The following is a 22,453-nucleotide window of genomic DNA, read 5'->3' as shown; positions in this document are numbered from 1 at the left end:
CTTCTCAAGAACCAATTTTGACCAAACTTGGTACAAAGCATCCTTGGGTGAAGGGGAATTTAAATTGTTAAAATGAAGGGCCAAGTCCCCTCACAAGGGGAGATAATCAAGAAAAGACAAAAATAGGGTGGGTTCATTAAAAAATCTTCTTCTCAAGAACCACTGGGCAAGAAAAGCTGAAACTTATGTGGAAGCATCTTAGGGTAGTGCAGATTCTAAATTGTTCAAATCATGACCCCCGGGGGTAGGGCGGGGCCACAATGGGGAATCAAAGTTTTACATAGAAATATATAGGAAAAATCTTTGAAAATCTTCTCCTTAAGAACCACTGGGCCAGAAAAGCTGAAACTTATGTGGAAGCATCCTGGAATAGTGTAGATTCTAAATTATATAAATCATGACCCCGGGGGATAAGGCAGGGCCACAACGGGGAATCAAAGTTTTATATAGAAATAATTGGGAAAAATCTTTGAAAATCTTCTTCTCAAGAACCACTGGGCCAGAACAGCTGAAACTTATGTGGAAGCATCCCAGATTAGTGTAGATTCTAAATTATATAAATCATGACCCCCGGGGGTAGGGCGGGGCCATAGTGGGGAATCAAAGTTTTACATAGAAATATATAGGAAAAATATTTGAAAATCTTTTTCTCAAGAACCACTGGGCCAGAAAAGCTGAAACTTATATGGAATCATTCTCGGGTAGTGTAGATTTTAAATTGTTTAAATCATGACCCCGGGGGTAGGGCAGGGCCACAATGGGGAATCGAATTTTTTACATAGAAATATATAGGAAAAATCTTTGAAAATCTTCTTCTCAAGAACCACTGGGCCAGAAATTTTACATAGAAATATATGGGAAAAATCTTTGAAAATATTTTTCTCAAGAACCACTGGGCCAGAAAAGCTGAAACTTTTGTGGAAGCATCCAGGGTTAGTGTAGATTGTAAATTATTCAAATCATGACCCCGGGGGTAGGGCGGGGCCACAATGGGGAATCGAATTTTTTATGTAGAAATATATAGGAAAAATCTTTGAAATTCTTCTTCTCAAGAACTACTGGGCCAGAAAAGCTGAAACTTATGTGGAAGCATCCTAGGATAGTATAGGTTCTAAATTGTTCAAATCATGACCCCCAGGGGTAGGGCGGGGCCACAATGGGGAATCAAAGTTTTACATAGAAATAATAGGAAAAATCTTTGAAAATCTTCTTCTCAAGAACCACTGGGCCAGAAAAGCTGAAACTTTTGTGCACTTGGAAGCATCCTGGGGAAGTGTAGATTTCAACATGTCTAAATTATGATCAGTGGGGTAGGGGGAGGTTGCAATATGTATTAAAAGGGGGAATTCTGGTAAAGAACAGAATGGTCAAAGCTTCTCAGGTGAGCGATGTGGCCCATGGGCCTCTTGTTGGTTTTGTTTTTGGATTGGATATGATTAATTATTTGATTAGAATTTTTAAAAATTCAATTGCATTTTTTTTTTCAGTGACAACCAAGCATTTAAAGTGGATAGCCATGAAAGGACAAGACACAATAGTGAGTATACAGACAAAACTAGGATCAAGCTTTCTGCAGTGATTGATGTGAAGTCACCTGATTAACTCTTAAGGACCTCCCTACCATTCCCTTGGTATACTACCCATTACTTAAAAAAAAAACACAATAGGATTAAGATAAACCAATGAATCCTTTACCAACTTTGTAAATTGGGAATTCCAGGCTCAAGGGTACTGGAGTAAGGGTGGAACTTTTTACTGTATTGTGAAAATCTATAAATTCCATAAAAGGACTTTATCATTCTCCTTGTATATTTAGCAGACAAACTTAGTGCATGGTTTTGATGAGAAGGGTGCACCTTTCAAAATCTTAAAATCCATAGCCCCTACTGGGTTGGGGGTTCTCGTGTAGGGACTGGGCTCTATAGATTTAATAGTGAGAGAATCATCTTCTCTGCTCTGAAATATATAGCAGGTAAGCAAAGTACATTATTATAATGAGATGTACATGTTTAATACAGACTTGCTTCAGATGCTTACATTTTTCAAATTAATGACTAAATTTAAGTTTTGGGAGCAATACCATACTTAAACACATTCTCCTTGATTTGTCTGTTCTTATTTTCTATTTTATGCAGTGGTTAGCATATGGATCATTTGTTTGTAATTTTCTTGTATTTTTCTTTCAGTTTAAAGAGGGAGATTTAAGGCCAGTTAATGATGATATTCTGATTGCTAAACTAAGACCAGGGCAGGTAATAGATGACACACAGATAATATTTGTCAAGCACAAAATGAAAAGACTGTTCACTAAGTGTATAGATTGATACATTGTAATGTTAGAAACAGGAGTTAAAATTGTTCTAATCAATTTTGCTTCAGTTATTTGTGAGCTTAAGTTCAAATTTCTGCATTTATATTATTTTCTTTTCAAAATTATGGGGAAAAATGTTCTGAATTCCACAAAAATTATTTTATTAATGTCAATGTCCATCGAATGTGACAACACACATATACAAATATAAATGCATGGATAATACAATAATTCTTTTATTTGAGTTTTTTGGTAGAACATAGTCTCTGAGATTCAGAATTGGACTGAATCACAAATTACTTTTCACTTAATATGTTTCACTGAAAAAGATATCTAAAAAAAAGTGTGTATGCAAGTGAAACTGAATCCCCCAGCAGTAAATAACCTATTAATGGGACAGCATCTATAGACAGACAGATGATTGGTCTCTTTTTATTTTCCTCCACAGGAAATAGACTTAAGAGTGTACTGTAATAAAGGAATTGGAAAAGACCATGCTAAATTCTCCCCTGTCGGTAAGATTTATTTTGTTCTACATCTCAATGTAAGGGTTTTTCTTCATTTGAAGTTCAAGTATATTGAACAACTTTGATATATTGTAACTTCAAAACTCTGTGAGATGATACAACTGTATTTTATCAGTAAGGTATTCGATGCAGGGATGAAGTATTTCAAAATACTGCCAAATTTCTTATAATACAACAAGACATAGTCCTCTCAATACTTTACTCTGATAATGTTTTCAAAATTAGAAGTACATGTATGATATAAATAAATTTTACACCAATACTTCAGTTGTAATGTCACCTATCTATGAACCAATTGATTTCTGTATTGATGTAGATGTAAAGTATTTCCTTCTTGACCCCTGTAGCCACAGCCTCCTATAGATTGTTACCAGAGATAAATTTAAAGACTCGGATCACAGGAGCCCTGGCAGAAAAACTACAGAGCTGTTTCTCACCTGGTGTCATAGCTATAGATAAAATTAATGGTGAGTTCACTCATATGTAGTAGTCCATATGGATAAATTGAGTGGTAAGTTCACATGTACCTGTATAAAGTCAGAGGTAAGTTCACATGGATAAAGTTGGTGGTGAGTTCACATGGATAAAGTCGGTTGTAAGTTCACATGGATAAAGTTAGTGGTAGGTTTATATGGATAAAGTCAGTGGTAAGTTCACATGGATAAAGTCAGTGGTAGGTTTATTTGGATAAAGTCAGTGGTAAGTTCACATGGATAAAGTCAGTGGTAAGGACACATGGATAAGGTCAGTGGTAAGGTCACATGGATAAGGTCAATGGTAAGGTCACATGAATAAAGTCAGTTGGTAGTTCTCATGGGTAAAGTCAGTGGGGAGTTCTCATGGATAAAGTCATTGGTAAAATCTTATGGATAAAGTCAGTGGTGAGTTCTTATGGATAAAGACATTGGTAAGTTCTTATGGGTAAAGTCAGTGATAGGTTTATATGGATAAAGTCAGTGATAAGTTCACATGGAGAAAGTCAGTGGTAAGTTCACATGAATAAAGTCAGTGGTAAGGTCGCATGGATAAGGTCATTGGTAAGGTCACATGAGTAAAGTCAGTGGTAAGGCCATATGAATAAAGTCAGTTAGTAGTTCTTATGGGTAAAGTCAGTGGTGGGTTCTTATGGATAAAGTCAGTGGTGAGTTATCATGGTTAAAGTCATTGGTAAGCTCTTACGGATAAAGTCAGAGGAAGTTCTCATGGATAAAAATCATTGGTAAGTTCTTGGGGATAAAGTCAGTGGGGAGTTCACATGGATGAAGTCTGTGGTAAGTTCACATGAAGAGAGCCAGTGTTAAGTTTACAAAGATAATCAGTATTATCTATGGATACAGCCTTAAATATTTTTATTTGTTCATATTCTTATTTTAATCTATCAGTTAACTCATTATAGGAGAAAAAGTAGCCAGAGTTGAAAATCCACGAAAAGACACATGTAGCCGAGAAGTGTTTCGTCATGATGACCTTAAAGACTTAGTGGAACTGAAGAAAATCAGAGACCATTTCATTTGTAAGCTTTAAAATCTAATTATTTTGTCGTAACAAATTATTTATTCTAAACTTTCTCCACTTTCAAATCTTTTTTATGCTCACAGATTTACGTATAATTTGTGTGCAGTACATTTTGGAAGTAAAAGTAGTAAATTTTTCAACAATTCTCACACAAGTTGAAACAAGCAACAGTAAACCATGCTTATAAAGTCTCTTGTACAATTCCATGGTAGTAATATGCATTGTCTTAAAGGCCAGAAAACTTGTGTAATAATGGTATTTTATTTCTGTTTCAGTTTCTGTGGAATCCACAGGGATACTGGCACCAGACATACTAGTAGAGGAAGCAATCAAAGTCCTGATGAAAAAGTGTCAAGATTTTTTGTCAGAATTGGATACATAGTAAAATGTTGTTTCACTAATCTTGTTTTTCATTATTTGTTTCTATTAATAAATTTTCCAATTTAAAATGTTACAGTATGGAAGACTTCTTTCCTTTTCATATGTTTGAACACATATTTGAATTGATCGAAGATCTAAAAATCTCTCCAATTCATGAACTTTTGATAGGAAAATTGATTGTTCTCTCCATATATTGCCTATACAGGTAAAAATATAATCTTATTATTGCGAAAAGATTTTGTTTATTGAATCTGAGTAATGTCCCTTGGAAATCAGTCTAATCACTGAGATAATATTTTATGTCTTGCATCTTGTTATACTCAAAAGTTCACTGTATTATATAAAGGGTCTTCCCTACTTGTTTCTGTGTTTAATATATTTTCTTTATAATAGAAACATTGTTTTGTGAATTCCTAATTGAAAGAAACAAAAATAGTGTCTTTCACTTGAAGCTGATCAGTACAATGTCATATAAAAATCTGATCAGTGTAGATCATTGCTGAAGCAAGCTTAACCAAGAAAAATTGTTTAATCATCATTTGTGGTCGTCGATCATCAATTCCTAACATAACTTTTTTTTTCAATTTTTTTTTTAATTACATGGGAAGAAAACCCCTAGATTCATCAGAGCTTACTTGGATTTATATTTTATCCATATGTTTCTGAAGTATTTATTCAAAAAGTAAAAAAAAAAAACAAAAAAAAAACGTGTCCTTGGTTGGAAACGGAACATTATCCTAAAGCTTGTTAACTTGTACAGTAATACTGGTAGACATCGTGAAGCTCTGGAATAAGAAATGATTCAGAGGGGAGGATTTATTGTCCTGCTTTTTTTATGGCTAATTTATTGCTAATGGTTTACTCTTTTTTGTGATATAGTAACGGAAGTGTGTACAAATAGCAGCACTGCCGTAATGAGAATCTCCGAGACACAGGCTGTTCTGTGATTTTATTGTCCATTCAGTGCCCGTCTTTTATGGCCCTAATTGTTATCTTCTTTAATTATTTAGTAGCACATTTTATTGCTTAATAGTATATATGTTGTCTTAATGGAAGCAAGTTCACTACCGAAAATATTCAACCTAGCATCAGCCACCTTTGGGAAAAGAAATCACAACTTTCTCCCTCTTCTCATTTGAATTTTCCATTCAATTTTGTGTAATGTGAAAAATAATTATTTATGGATCATATTGCCACTTTATTTAATATTACTGCCCACAAATTATCCCTTGGGTGGTTTGCACAAGTCAGTTAGATTTCCCTGGAATTCTTTTTTTTAAAGCAAACAAAGTTCAAGGTCATCATGGATAGGTTCAATCTTACGTATTCCTTTTTACTTTATGAACTTTATTACGTAACTGGATACATACATACATGAATATATATTTGTTAAATTGTACAAACAACTCTACAGTTGAGGCTTTAGTTTGTAGGTAATCTACATTTCACTGATGCTTGTTGAAAGGTTTAATGCAGCTGTAAATTAGGCTAGGAAACATTTAACTTCTCTAGTTTCTTTTTTTTGTATGACACACACAGATCTAGAGGGGTGGTGGTGGGGTGGTGGGGGGTGGGGTCAGATCCCTTGGATTTGCAGGGTTCCACACATGCACATACACAGCCTTCACACACATGCAATATATTTTTTAACGCCTTGTAAGAAGTTTACTTTTTTTGCTTGTTAATAAATTTCTATATTGGATTTTTTTTTACGATGGTGGACTCCCCCACTCTCTGGAAAAATTTCTTGGATCTGCGCCTTTATTATTTAGATTTATCAAGAGTTGGTAACATAAAGTTGTGAATTGAAATAACGTCATTTATATGATTATTTATGTTGTGTAAAATGTTTACATTGTGCATTTTTGTATGTTGAAATGTCTTTCGGGGCCCTTGATTGGTAAATAAAATATCTTGTATCTTGTAACTTAAATAATGGAAATATAGCGTTTAAATAATCAAACATATATTTACAAAGAATTTTTTAAAAAAAGAAAACTAAGTATGATTCAACAGTTGACTTAGTCTCTTTCGCAAGCAGCAACCCCCCCCCCCCCTTATTTTGTGACGAGATTAATTAATCATCTACATATAATATGCATACAGGTGAATTTTGGGTAAGATATCACTTGTATATTTGAAGATATATTGCTTTAAAAATTATATTAGATATAAATTAGAGGTAAGTTAATGCAATATAATTATTTCATATCCTTTAAGCAGTCTGAGAGAGTTTGATATTTAATTTCCAAAATATACTAAGCCTAAGGAGTTTTGTTCTCATAGGTAATTCTTAAATTTATGCACAATTTTGCTCCTTTTTGAAAATAAATGAAAGGGTCAGTGTAGGAGAGCTTCACTATTACGAACAGATCAGATATGGTCTCTGCTCTGAAGAAAAAAGGGTGGAAATGATAAAAAATACAATATTGTAACCGAGAATAACTGCATAACGCATCTGTAAGACCCGCCCATATTACTAATCATTGTCCAATAGGAAATGTGCATTTATTGTAAACAAAAACGCACATGGTGAAAAGGTACGCACTCCCTGAAGAATCTCCATTGATAAGTATATCTTGCTGGAGATAAAGAGGAAAATACCGAATATATTCTTTACATCTTTGTTGTTCAGATTCATTTAAAGGTAGCGGGGATTGTATGGCTTTAGATAGAATGTTCTATCGTTAAAATGATATTGTCCTACGGACCCGGTTTAACGATAGAATTCGTTCCGTGTATTCGTAATGTAGCAAAAAGAATAACCCGCATAGTGCATTTACTAGGAACAATCTAGAGAGTTCCGAATGTAAACATTTGAATGGAGAGAAAAACGTTGGGAAAATTAATTGGATTTACGTATTTATATGGATTATTTTTTGGGATAAAAGGCATAAGCAATCTCAAAAAGGTTTGTTTTGATTAATTTATAAGTTATTTTCTGTGCAAATCCGTTTGTATCCTTCAAAATCGTTTCGTTGCGATTCTGCAATTTTTTGCTACATTACGAGTATATGGGTGGTATTCTAACTGTGGTGAGGGCTTGTACCGAGACACAGTTAGATTATTCTAACTAGTATGGCTTGTGATCCGAGCGGCTAATCCTCGCCTCTATCTCTGTCAACAAAGGCGCGCGCCGTTCCCCGGTTTGTTTCCCTGACCCTGCCTCCTGGCGGAGTGATATATTCCACGGCTTATTCTCACCCTCAGTAATAATCGTCAACACGTGAAGAAGGATAATCAATAGCGGGAAATTTCACGCTACATCGTGTTTAATTTTACTGATTATATTTCAGCAACTTTGATGAGTTGTGAAATGTAAATGAACAGATTGTGACGAAAAAAGAAAGCGTGAAAAATTAATTTCAAAGGTTTCCGATGCACTGACAGGATTTTACCATTTTATCAGAATGGATGGAAGAACTTGGTGGACAGTTGTATTTGTTTGCTTGTTTAACATCGGTAAGTAAAATTGGACAAAATTAAATCGATGGATGTTTTGTATGTGATTAAGTTCTAGTCCCTTTAAAACTCTGAGAACCAAGGAGTCAGTTTGAAGAACTGTACAAATATTACAGTTAATCTGTTTAGTAATGAAAAATTATATTTAATCAGGGATCTATAAGGTCCCTGATTTAATGTATATGTATGACAAGCAGTGATAATTTTTTTTCATAATTAAATTTTAAAAAGTTCAAATTTATACAATCTTTTCTTTGGCAGAAAAAAACAAAAAAATAAAAATTCCAACAAGGATGTTTAACTTTAGAGCAGGTGTACATATTATAAAGGATTTTACCCCCTTTCCCATCTGAAAAAACAAAATGTCATTTATAACCTACAGAGCTATTGCTATTTCTCCAGCAACAATTATCTCAATCTCATAACAGTCAGAGCAGCTCCTGTCAAAGTTAACCTCCAGTGGCCAATTCTGAAGCAACCTATCACACCTTATTGTAACAATTTGAAGAATATTGCACATTTGATGCCTCTTGGTTTTAAATTAACAACAATAAAAAATCAGATTTCACCAATTACACAGAAAAATGGGGGTGTATTCCTGTTTAGATGGATTAACAAAAATATAAGACTTCCTACAGTCTTTAATTATAGAACTTTAAGACTTTTTACCATCCAGAATAGACAAGGGTGTCATTTGCTATCAGTTGTTACGAGGTGTCATATTTGTGTAATCATTCTGATAATGGCTAGACTTACATGCTTGTGTGCATGTTGATATGTGAAGTTGCCCAGGGTGCAAATTGCCTCACCAGGTTACATAGAATTGATTACAGCTTTTTATGGCCTTTTCTTACCATACAGTTTTGTTTCCCTATTAGGAACCATCAAATATTCCTGATGCTTCTTGAATTAACAATTAAAATGCATGAATTATGCAGAGTTTTATTTTTATTACACATGCCAGTATGTGCGGTAAAACTCCATTTATCACCCATTAGGTGGTCACATTGACCCTAGTGTTACTGTATACACACTAACACTGAAAACTGCAGAGCAATTAGTCAGAATTGATGGAGCTAGCTGGACATTGCATGCTCCTTGCTGTTTTTTATGAGGGTTTCCAATGAGATAAGAGGGAGATCCTAGGGCCCCCCTTATCCCTGGCACTGTGAATCATGGTATTTTTGAGGATTTCAGATAAAACCATTGTTTTCCAGCCCCTGGCAGCAGATTCTGTACAGGAAGACTGTGTGGGCATCTGAAGAACAGATTTAGCTCTGTATTAAGATCGGAGCAGGGATGTATAAGACCCCTCATAAAACAGACACCCTATCTTCTACCTAATGACTGTTTATATACCTTCTGATAACCCCCAAATAACTCTATTTTAAATCAAATTCTAATTTAAAAGAATATTTGCCTGGTGTCATCCTTTTTAAACAAATACAAGTCTAAAAACAAACAAATTTTGTAATGTTACAAAGAGACTTTTTCCACTGATGTTTTGTGTGTGAAGAACAAACGTACAATTACATACATAGGTTGATTCATAATAAACAAAATAGCTATATCCTCAGGAGAACCAGGGAATTGTTTATGGTGTAGAATGTAAGTTCCCAGGTGTCATTATTTGCACTGGATAAGATGGAACAAAGGTGGGTAGGTGTCACAGACAGCTGACTGTTGGTTCTGGGTAAACCCCGAGGGCTAACTGCTCCATGGCGCGTGTCCCAGCCAATTCAATACAATCCAATACAGTAAAGTCAGTTAATGATCAAAATCTCAGGCAGAAAGAGCTCCGCAAAACAATGTAATGGGTAATTGAACTGAAAAAGTCTGATAGCTTTGTGTTTTATGTCCTAGTTTTACTAACATTTTTTCTTTCATTTCGCCAGTGATTTATAGCTGATATCACGGATTTAATGACATTTTTAAAGTACAACTACTTCCCCTATAAAAAGTGAATTTAATTTTTTTTTTAATCTGTTGGTTGCTTTTTTGTGGAAATTTTAGAGTTTCTCTCTAAACAACTTATAGTTTGCTTACTCTATTGACGAACATAGGGTGTTTATACATGTTTAATTTACATTAAGTTTGCATTTATAATGACGATTTTATGGAATGGTATTATGCATATTAAATATGAGTGTTTTGAAATGGTAAATAAAGCCATTAATGAGATTTCCGACACCTAGAAAGACATTCAGGTGTAGCAGATGATTAATGATGTTTGAAATACAAAGTTTAACAACAAATAAATTTCAGTCTACATTTAGTGGAAGCAACCAAGTCAAAGAAAGAAAGTTTTTTTTTTTAAATTATTAATAGCATTTTAAAGAAATTTTCTAGAAACTTTTTTATGGCTTGGGTACCAAATACATTTTTGAGAAGGGGCAGAAGGGAAAAGGCAAAACACCTACTGCTGATAAAAAATAGATATTCTTAAAGAGTATGAAATATTATTTACTTCAAAAAAAGAATAAATATTAAATGAAGTTTAAATGAAATTATGTTTGTCTATGATAAATGCAGAGTAGAACTGATAATTTGTTTCCTCAGAGACTGAAATTTATCACCTAACCTATCAGGATCTCCATAAATCACCGTAATTAATCGAGCTTGTACTTTTAGAAAGGAATTTAAAAAATATGTCTGACACAGTGTTAATCTTTTTGCCCTATGAGAGATGATGGCTTTTTTTTGTGAAGGGATGTTTTACAGAACAAGAAGATAGAAGGATATCCCAGGGTCTGGATCCCCCTCATAACTCACTACAACTAGTCTGCTTGGGGGATCCTCTTTCCCTATTACACCCAGCTCAACAGATAAACCTCTCTCAAGTTTCCAGAATTCCCATCTTTTTTCCCCAAAGTATATGAGAGCTAAGTTTTTTAAACAAAATGTGCTGTCATTGTTTGCCACTTCTATAAAATACAGTGATCAATAGTCTGGATAAAAAATTAAGACTTGGGAGTTTAAGGATAAAATAAGTCTTCAGAAATTGAAGTGATCATTGTAACTGATCCAGACTTCAAGCTCTGCTGACAAATTGCTGCAGCTGCACATAGCACTGGAAGCCAAAAAAACATGTAGCAGCATTAACAAAACATGCTAAATCAGCCCTCAAATTTCATTCAAAGAAAAATGAAAAATATATTTGAAGGTACATGTAAAAAATCTTTAGTATAAGTTGTTTTATAAAAACATATTCTAATATATTTAATCTTTTTTAATTTCTGTATTGAATTAATTGTAGTTTGGTCCCAGGACACATTTTACTTCAGTTCCAAACCGGAGGACATGGATGTCATTGAGGGGTCAGAGGTCCTGCTAAGATGTGATGTCTCCAATCGTCACCACATCGTATTCAGCTGGACCCACAACAGGAAGCCGTTAGTCCCCACCAGCAGGCGGTTCCAAGAAGGGAGCCACTTACACATCCTCCGAGTCACCAGAGAATTGGATTCTGGTACCTTCGCTTGTATCGCCACAAATAAGACTTCTGGTCATTCCCTAGTCAGTGAAGCTTCACTCAACATACAATGTAAGTCCTGATAGTTTGGTTAAAGTAGCTTGCTGGCTTTTCTCATTGTGTCGAAGCATGAAAGTTGAAGACTATGTAATGCAAAATGTTCAAAATTTATACATGAAGTGTGGAAGATTTGATTTATGGTACTGGTACCAAAAAATGTCACAGCAAGCCAACTCAAAAAATGTTTCAAAGCATTTTATCATTGTTCATTTTTGACAAGTTTTACTTAAATTATGATTTTGATTTTTGTATTGCTACTAAGAAAAAGGTGACAGAAAATTTTATATTTTTGTTTACACAATAAGTGTTGATTATAGAATACTAGACTGAACAATTTACTGTCAAATAACTTATCATAAATCTCAGATAGGCTTGCAATGGATCAAGTTTATGGAAGTTTACCATGTGTATAATGTTCAAATGGGAGATATCATCTTGAGTCTGTTTTTGAGGGGTATAAAAATGTGTATGTGAGGAGTAAAGCTATCATTGGAAATATAAAATCCCATCAAATCGGCCAATGATCTAGACTGTGAAGTTTACCAAAACTTCTCTGGATTACCAATATAACCAGTGGGTAGAATTTTTTCTTCTGCATTCAAATCATAGCTGTAATAAAGGTCTGATAAAGTTGGCCATTACACAGACCAAATGCCAGTGATGGCTGCTAGATAAAACAGACATGTAGAGGCGGCCCAGTCAGTATTGGTCTGGTGTGAGGTTTTTATGCAACTTAATGCTACTGTTTTTTTTTAACAATGGCAAAAATTTGAAGGACAAGTGATAGACTGCATAATATTGATGTAACCTTTGACAAGAAAAGTGGCTTTATTTGTTGAAACAACATGCAGTCAGGCAATTGTAGACTGAAACAGTCTGACAGGTTTAACGTGGTCAGACTGAGCTCAAAGGAATTATCACAGCAAATATTATTACATCTGATTAACCTTGAACCGACACATCTTTCCTGAATTAGGCATGAACACTTTGTTCTCGCCAAATAAAAACAACAACTAAAGGGCCAGTTGACTTGTCTATTTAGGACTTAGCTGACAAAAGTTAGGCCTACTTCCCTTAGTCATTTAAAAACTTTGTCACTTTTACTGAAAACCTTAAACCCTTTTCTATTATCAACTAAAATGGACATAACTTGATCTATGAAGGATTCATCCTGATGAAAACTAAATGATTAGAGGGGACTCCAGACGGCCAATGCTTCATATATAATGCTTTCAAATATAAAAATGATGATTTAAAACTTGTTAGAAATGTGATTTTAGACAGCTGTGTGCAGACTTTAAGAGGTATAAGTAATGTGCATCGTCCTTTATATTGCTAATATTAAGATAAGCTATTATTAATTGTGCAGTTGGGCAGCCTCTAGGAGAATTAATGTTGGTGATCTTGGGTGGCCCTTTTCTTGTTTATCCAATGAAGCATTTGGCATTATGCTGGAGGAGACATCAGCCATGATAAATGGGAATGCGAGTCTTTTGACTGAGGACTTGGTGCTTGTAATAGAGGCATTTCAATGATCCAGGTGAAACAAGATTGCCAATGTAAGGACCTGGTTTCATTTCCATGTCCTTTGTTTGCTGTTTCTGCCTCTCTTTGTCCCATTTTTACCAACCACCCAAGTTACAATATTTCCCATTTTCTTGTTTTGAACTGAGTCTGCAAGGGGAGGTAATTAACAAAGATTTGATTCCTCCTGTTAGAATGCCAAAGCAATGTTAATTGTCAGGAACTTGTGTGTAGGATTTGATTTGCATTTAATTTTTATATGATATATAATTATGTGAAAAGTTGATTTTAGAATTTAAAAATATATATATAATATTAATTTAAAAAGAAGTCCATGAAATGTTTTAATTTTGACTTTTATAAAATTTCCATTGATAAACATCTTTGAAAATCCTGTTTCTGTAATTGTATGAATGACATTTTTTCTCCACTCTGTGTGTTGAAATTACATGCTGCAATAGCTAGATTTAATCTGCTGTGAAATTTTGATTGACAGCTTTTGTGTGCTTGCCATCACTATCTTTTATTTAGGGATATAATAAAAGCTGTATTCCCAAATTACCCAAATATAACCTGGTTGTGTCATTCTAATAAATAAGATCATTTTGTTGCTGTGAACTTTGCCTCTCATATTTCAGAATAGCTGTCTTGAGATGTCTTATTGACATGAGTTTTTTTCCTTTTCTTATTTTTCTTGCTGGCAGCTTTATGTAGTATCATATAAGGGCTGATTTTTCTAGTGGTCGTAATTTGAATTGACAGCTTTCAGGAATTTCTATGGCTGACTTCTTTTCTGGTTCGGTGAATTGTAATAATGGTACATCAAGGTGGTGAAGATGAAATCCTAGGTAATTAGGTGGAAGGAATAATAGAAGTTATTACGATTCAATGTGAAATGATGAGGTTCATCTCATGTGGTCCTTCATTAACACACACACTATTCACTGACAGGACAGGGATTTTACTCATGGTTCTTATTATCAGCAGTGGGAACCTTAAATTTGTACATTTTGATCTATGTGACAGACCTTTAAATATTTTATTGTACTAGAAGTCAAAGATATTAGGTACATTTACTTGGTATTGTTTTCATTGTGCATCTTCAAATAACTTTTATAAATACAATTGTTGGTTACATTTAGAAGGAGTCTTTAGTTTAGAAAATTTCTATTTCTTTTTATTAGTAAATAAACTGTTTGTAGAAATCTCCAATAAGGATTCCCGTGTCTTACAAGGATTAAGAGGGAAAGGTTTTGGGATTCTTCAGAGTTGATGGCTGGCTCGTATAGAATTCTTTTTTCACTGAGAAGAAAAAACTTTCCATGAGAGAATAAAGTAATTGTGGGATTAGCACATTTCCCTTGCCTTGTGTTTCAGCATGCTTTGTGCATGTGTCCAGTCATCCCAAAATTTTATTAAAGTGTACAGTAAACAAAATTTGGAACAAAGTTTTGCAGGTTCCAAAGAAGGATTAGAATTTATTTAAATTTTAAGTGACTGTGACTTCTTTGATGTTTTCAGTGAGAGAAAATTCAGCTTGGACAGTGAAGAATGTTAGAACCACAAGCAATTGAGGAGCTAAATTTTCTTTTTTAACTTAAACATTTTAATCTTTACATTGTGTTGTACCCAACATTATTATTGCTAAAAATGCATCAACACTTAATGTGAAGTTTTCTCTCCATTAATTGATTATAGCAAATGTGATCTTAATGAGTTTATAATCCCAGTCCAATAATAGAAACTGATGATAAACTTATTTGTTGTGTGTGTGAGAGCTCAACAAGAACACATATATTTGATCAGCATTTTTTCCAATTTTCTTTCATCATTTTTTCAGTCAGTGATTTACAGCTGTTAATTTCATTCAACTTGAGCAGTTTGTAAGTTGAAGTCTCCTTTCGGAGAGTTTTTTAGCAAGACATCAAAGTGATATCTTTGCCTATATCTTGCTAAACAACTTGATGGATATCCAATCTCACACAGAAATATTTACTTTTCGAATTTTTTTTCCCCCACAAAGGACAGATTTGATAATATGAATTGAATAATGGTGAATTTTATGGCATTTTAGGCTTGTCCTTTTTTGGATAGCTTCTGAGACTGTGATTAAGTTAATGCCAGAAGAACAATGGCAGAGATCGGTGCCACATAAATCGGGAATATCAGCCCCGTTTCTGTCAATATCCGATGTCAGCTTTGTCACTTCTGGTCCCTGATAGCTCTGTCAATAGGAACCTTAGAGGATGACTTAACATTGCTGATAAGCTGCTCAATTATAACTGTTCAAGGGCAAGCAGTTCTTAGTGGAAAATAAAGGGAATTACTAAATAAAGTGAATGACTTCTAAATCCTACTATATTCTGATGATTTTTATCAACAGCTTCAACACAATTCAGGAATTGAGTAATTAAAGGTCAAATTTATATGTTCCTGTGATGAAAATTTGATCCTGGGTTATTTAAATGTTTTCTAGAGGTAACATTACATTGAGACCATAGTCTGTTAATGACTTAATTCATGTGATGAAGAAAAAGTGATCATTCATTAATTATGTATGTACATGGCCATTTTGTGGTTGTGAGCATACTAAATATAAAGCCCCTGAGTACTGTCAACGTGATTAAAAATATCCCAAAACAATTGGTAAGGCACCAAGAGAGCAGTTACAGACTACATGCAACAAATGAATAAACCTAGTAAGGTTATCTCCATAAAACAAAAACCATTAACAGTTTAGCTGTTGGATATTAGAGCTGTAATTAATATATGAAAATTCGGGCCATTAAATGATAGTGGTATTCAGAAATATTGCAAAACTGAAGGTATGCATAGAAAATGTGCAGTATGATTGGAATAAAAGAGATATTCCTTTAGAATGGGAGTGAGATAACCATTGGTGAGAATTGATCAGTCTGGTAATACAAGATGCCCTTTTCTTCACTTTGTTCTCACCCTATCAGCCCTGATAAATGAGGATCTTGTTCCCCCCAAACTCTGATTGATGTAGCTTTCTATTTGTAAACCTGGAAGATTGACCACCATCTTTGTTTCAGAAGTGGGGCTGGTATTCCATTAGGGTAATTAAGCATTTATTTGTGTGAAATCAGGCTTCATCCAATGAGATGGTCAGTCTAGATATTGTTTAACCTTAGGTCAGACTGCCTATTCACTGACACACACATTTCTTCCCTTGTTACATTAGTTCGTTGGCATTTCCACTAAATTTATCAAAACCTTTTTATAAAGTGTGTATCTGTTTTCACTTTAAAGAAAAATGACCCAAAATATGGGTATCAAACAGTATGTTAAGTGGTTACTTATGATTATTATTATTATAGAAAATTTGATGAGCACTTGACAGTAAATCGCACCTTTGTCCTAAAAAAATAAATGTGTAAAAGCCCCTACCCCCACCCTTATACATATTTTATCCAGGCAGACAATAAAGACACACAGACAGCACATTTGTTGGACTGTAATTAGGTATATTTTGTAGATCATATGGATTTAGAATTCTTTGATCACCCTTGACCGCTGGGGTTTATGAGGTGAGAAGAGAATGTTAATAGCTGATTTGTTCCTGTATCTTATTGTATCACAAACACATTTGCTGCTAGTCAGTTGAATGAAACATCTGGCCATGTTGATACAATGTTAGGCTGGCATGGTCCATCCTGTAAAAAAATAAGAAATAGTTTATCAGTGGATGTTATCCTTGCACACCAAACAAAAGACTTTACCAGACAGAATTGGGGGATAATTTATCAGCATATTTTTCTGCCATCTTAAAAAGTGTTGAAGATTGCAGATTTCAGGTTAATCAAGAAGAACTAGGATTTATTATCATTGATAACTAGACAGAGGGTCAGATTTCAGACTCTTATGATAATTCTTGCCATGCCTATTTGTCTGTCTGACAGACATCATAAACATTCAGCTACTTGAATTTTGAACTTAAAAAAAATCAATAACAGGTAATGACATAAAAAAAAAAGATACATCAAGATTTCCATGTTGAATGAGGTATTTTAGAACTGTCCCTGTTTCCTGTGTGTGCTATGATCCCTGTGGATACTTGACAGACATATTGCTGTGAGAGACAAGATGCTTGGTCAGATACAACCACACTCCATGCTTATATCTGCGTGAAATCATTTGCTTTCACCACAGGTCCGACATCAATATGAATATGAAATGATAATACATTTGACAACTGATAGTCCAAAGCAAGTTACTCCCCTTTTAAAGTAATCCCTCCTGTTTTGTCATGATTGTTGTAATATCTAGTAGAAAGGTTTTTTTTTAAAGTTTTAGAATTATATGTATGAATTTTATTGATTTTTAAATGAAAAAACTTTGCTCTAAATACAAAAATGTTTATTCTTGTTAACATGCTTAGTTTCGTGTACCGCAGTACATTTCCAACAAATTTTCTCCTATGTAGAATTATTTATGTGTATTTTTCTAAATTACTTTAGGAAATAATTGGTGTTATGCTTGAAATAATTTACTACACATTGGTGTGCTAAACAGACATCTTCCCCTTACAAAAAAGTGGAATCAACTCAATATTTCTTCATCTTTGAAATCCTCCCCATTTCCGAGTATTCCGGACATGTATCAGATGGTACAGAGAGAGAGACATAGTTTTACAATTTTTTTCTGTTATTTGGTATTTCAAAATGAATAATATATTTTTGTAAAGAATGCTTTACATTTCAATGTATACACTATGAACCTGCACAAGAATGATAATAAGAGTGATGTCCACACCTGCCACGGTATTGACAAGGTGGACAACAGAGAAATGGGCTTTTCTCCCGCATTGCTTTGATCTCCTCCATGTTAGAAGTATGCATTCCACTGTGGATATCCACTTTCTAATGAAATATAAAAGATGATTTAAAGACTTGATAAGCCTAGCTTCATGTCTTGTCAAAGGACCGGGTGCTTCCACACAATGCTGTGTTTGACCAAAACTTCACATTAAAAGAAATTTGATTTATGAGAAATTGAGTTTTTTGCCCCTTTATTATCTGAAGCTTATATGTGCTTGGAAAACAAGCCAAATAGTAAGCTATATCTGTATAAAGGTGGCTAACTGGCATTGTTTTTTTCTTAGCTTTTGTCTGATCATCTTGTATTTTTTTCTTCTTCATCACTTGATAGGATTTAGACAAAGGCTGGCTGATAAAGTCAGAGTTTGATGAATTATTTCCCAAATTTAACTCTCTCTTTTGTCTGGTATCTTCAATCATTGAATGTTTTTATTCCATCTGATATGTGTGTCTTAATAATTCTTCACACTCATTTACTGTGAATTTTGGAACAGCTAAAAATGTTGGAATGTACGTAGAATAAGTTCGGGAAATTTCTATGAATTTCCCCATCTGAATAAAAATTTCTGCTTCTTTTTTTTAAACAGATTTGTGAATACAATTCCTGACAGTAATAAATGTTGAAGACCTTTTCATGGATAATTTATTTTTGAAGTCAAGGGTTAGTTCTTTTTATAATGACATGGCCAATGAAGCTTAGATTCTGAATTCTGATTGGAGAAAGATCAATTCATTATCCCCTATCTTTGTTCTGACTCACATAATCGTTAAGAGGATGCACTGTTTTGGCCATAGAAAGAAGATCTCTATTCTCATTAATCAAAATAAAGAAAAATGAGTACTGCAACCCTGTTTGACAGCTTTCATGTTTTTTTAACCAAGTTTAATGAGCATCCGCTAAGGAAGTGCACACAATTATCTCCCCTTGCCTCTTATGCTGTTTATGCCTGGATTTTATGTTTGTTCTGACTGCAGTATAACATGCTTTTGTCACTAGGGTATCACTTAAAGTGTAATTAAGTATATAGTATTCCTACTGATTGATTTACTGGTATATATTCATTTCCTTCAAAACTTATTTATGTGACTCTGCAGACAAGTGCATGGAGAGACGATCATTTCCAAGTTTTTAGTTTACTGTTAACTATACATGAACTGAGTGACCCTTAGCTTTGACACGAGATGACCAGCCTTTGCTTGTTGGACAGGCAGTCATTAGTGCAGCTACATGCTTCTCTGCCAACTTGACACATTGTCATACACTATCTTATCAGCGCAGAAGAGTTCAAGACACAAGACCTACACATTTTATGGAGACACCTCTGACTTTTTTCTCTCTCCCCCTTTGAACTCTTTGGCAAGTATATTGAGTAAAAGTTTGTTTTTGCCATGACCTGATTTGATCCCTTTACAACCTGAGCCCTGATTGGTTGATTTACCTGTCACAGTGCCATCTGTTGACCATTGACTACTCCAGCACACTCTCCTGAAATTTTACGTCCATTTTATTGTGACATTTATGTGTTGATATGAATAGGTTTTGTATTGGTTTATACTGTGTTTGACCATAAAGTATAATCATGGAAGAAAGTTTGGTGATCAACAGCAAAAGATGAACCATGAGAACTTTGTTAACAAGGAAAGGGGTATCGGGATATTAACCTCTTGTAAAGAACAAGACACAACACTATTGCTATTATATGTCCTCCTAAATATGCTACTCTGCAGGTTTGACAAATTGGTATACAATAGAATATGTGACAATTTTCTTTACAATTGCCTTCATATAATGTGATTGGAGGGAGAAAAATTTGAAGCCTTCTTTAACAGTCAATAAATGCAGCCTTTTCCCCTTCTTCTGAGATTAGACTATCTAAGATCAGGTTCTGTTTTATTCAAAAGGTTAACTTGTCTATTTGATGATGCACATGTTGCATTCATCTTACATGTTTGTTTAGATTCCATATCAATTAGCATTGCACTGTTAATTTTAGATGCAAATTCAAGTTCCTGTTGATTCATCTAAATAAATTCAACGACCACAGGCGCGGATCCAGGATTTGGAGTTAGGGGGGGCGCCAAGATAGGCAAGGGGTCTGGGGGCCGCCTTGAGGCCCCCAGTGGGTCCAGGGCAAAGCCCTGGTAGGGCCCAGGGGGCGAAGCCCCCGGAAGCTCCTGGACATCTATTCACAAAAAATCGTAAGTTTACGACTACGACTTGAACTTACGATAATCCCAAGATAAAAGTTACGAGCTATTCACGAAAGTGGTCGTAAGATTGACACATTGTCGTAAGTGAAAAACGGTCGTAAGATTTTCTTTTCCTTAGTTACCGACAACTGCTCATGCGCAGGTGACGCAATAAATGCGGGAAACCCGATCGATTACGCAATCTTGATGTATAGTGATGCCGCCACTATATATACCATTATTGATTTCTCAGTTTCCGACTAATTCGTATATATTTGAAATGTTATCAATAAGAAAATTTTTAAAATCAATTATTTAATACATTTTTGTTAAATTCACTGCAACAAGACTGAAAAATAAACACATGTGTACATTTAAGAGGGTGAGTGCGTGCGTGCATAACGGAAGTTAAGCAAGTAATAATTAATATCAGGATCGATATGCTTTTTGCCCTTGTTAAAACAAATATTCATTTTTTAAATAAAATCATAAAAAAAAAAATTAGCGCCATACAGAAAAATAAAGTCTAAAATATTCACATTTAATTAAAACTATTTCACAAAATAAATTAACATTTGTGAAAAAAGTACATGTTAAGCATTAATAAAAGACAATTTTTTAGCTAGAAAATGTTTCAAAATTTTATTCAAAGACCTCTTTTCAAGATGTAGAAGTAGGAGAATTACAAATACGATCTGAAAATATCAAATACTCGCATTCAGACAGTAAATTAAAAAAACATTGACCACACAAGCAGAAATTTTCAGCGAGAATGCAATTTGGGTATATAAAGCGAGATTGTTGAGATCACTCACATAAAAACAATCGCCTACAATTCATTCTATATGAGAAGTTATTTTTTAATACATATACGTATTTAATAAATTTTCATCTCGCTACAGATTCCATTTACTGTTATATATTCTATCTAATGCATGGTGATTATTTGTCCATTTCATAGTGAAAAAATAGGCAACTCTTGAAAATTGTAGATTGTTCTTTCGAAGACTTATATTAGTAGCTCGCCATTCAGTATGTCCTAGACAATAAGTTAAAATGTCAAAATCTTTTTTTACCACTTTTGCAGTGAATTCAGCCAAGTTCTTAGGTTTTCAGTATTTCATAAAAGGCTACCTCCCCCTTTTTTCAACGGTTGAAATAATATACGCATTGTAAATTGGAGCTTTCCTTTTTTCGTTGGTTTAGCCTCCCCCCCCCCCCCCCCCCCCCTTTTCAATTAGCCACCCCACTTTCAAACTTTCAATTTGCTACCGACGCCTATGGGGTTAAAAAATATTTTACTATCAACAATAAGTATTTCAAATTAGATTGACGAAATTTACTGATTTTCTATAGGATATATATATTAAACATGAAGCTGATGATCCGAAGTACCCGGGGAGGCGACGTACAACTTGATTGTATCCATCATGCAGGGACGGAAAATTTTGATAGGTGCAGAGAGCGCAGCCGATTGAGAAAATAGTGCAGATGGGTTCAGAGTCAGTTAACCATCACAAATAACTGAAGGCAACATAAAATTAAAAATTGTATATAACAAAAATAAATATAGTTCTAAGGTATATTATTCAAATTTGAGAGAAGCGAAAGAAAACACATTCGATTCGAGGCTATAGAATAAATGTAAAGTTTTTTGATTTAATTTGAAACAGAAGTGAAATAATTTTATAATCGATATTGACTGTATGCTAGTACATCTTGTCTGCGCAAAGTTAATTCTATAGTACGATTTCCCCCCTGATATCCCTGACATTTAAAAACAAGTACATGTACAATGTTTTCCTATGGTAGCTAGTATTTGCAGGCGTCGTATATATCTTTTTTTATTACATATTCTTGAATAACAAAGTGACGGGTTCAAAAATTCTTTTTAAGATAATGCAATTAAAAGATGAATATTACACCCCATTTTACATTGGAAATCGTGAAAATTGTTCCAGCACGTTTTTTTTTATTCACCTGCAAGATTACGTTGCGATAATGTTGATAACTCAGGCATGTAGTGTCCCTTTTCTGAAAATTGTTTTTTTTTTTTTATTTAAGGCCAGCGATTATCCCCTACTTTGATAAAATTTACTTTTAGCAAACTACTCTAATAAAAGTATGAAATAAAATATTTTTGCTGAAAAGAGAATATAATTCTTTACCC

General features: G+C 34.1%; 1 protein-coding gene across 1 annotated transcript in view; it reads left to right on the top strand.

The window, feature by feature from the left end:
- Positions 1-22,453, top strand: part of LOC134250774 (inactive tyrosine-protein kinase 7-like) — a 70,930-nt gene that overhangs the window by 7,628 nt on the left and 40,849 nt on the right. Inside the window, exons 6-13 of the mRNA XM_062733125.1 lie at positions 1,488-1,537; positions 2,187-2,252; positions 2,760-2,826; positions 3,186-3,305; positions 4,235-4,351; positions 4,629-4,716; positions 8,126-8,196; positions 11,453-11,740. Coding sequence (XP_062589109.1) covers positions 1,488-1,537; positions 2,187-2,252; positions 2,760-2,826; positions 3,186-3,305; positions 4,235-4,351; positions 4,629-4,716; positions 8,126-8,196; positions 11,453-11,740 — 867 coding nt within the window. The remainder of the gene's footprint in view (positions 1-1,487; positions 1,538-2,186; positions 2,253-2,759; positions 2,827-3,185; positions 3,306-4,234; positions 4,352-4,628; positions 4,717-8,125; positions 8,197-11,452; positions 11,741-22,453) is intronic.

The sequence above is a fragment of the Saccostrea cucullata genome, unplaced genomic scaffold (assembly GCF_032062105.1).
Source record: "Saccostrea cucullata isolate Sc308-1 unplaced genomic scaffold, CSIRO_AGI_Scuc_v1 ctg1802, whole genome shotgun sequence".
NCBI lineage: Eukaryota > Metazoa > Mollusca > Bivalvia > Ostreida > Ostreidae > Saccostrea > Saccostrea cuccullata.
Note: the sequence above shows the minus strand (reverse complement) of the source record. Positions and strands in the feature narration are given on the sequence as shown.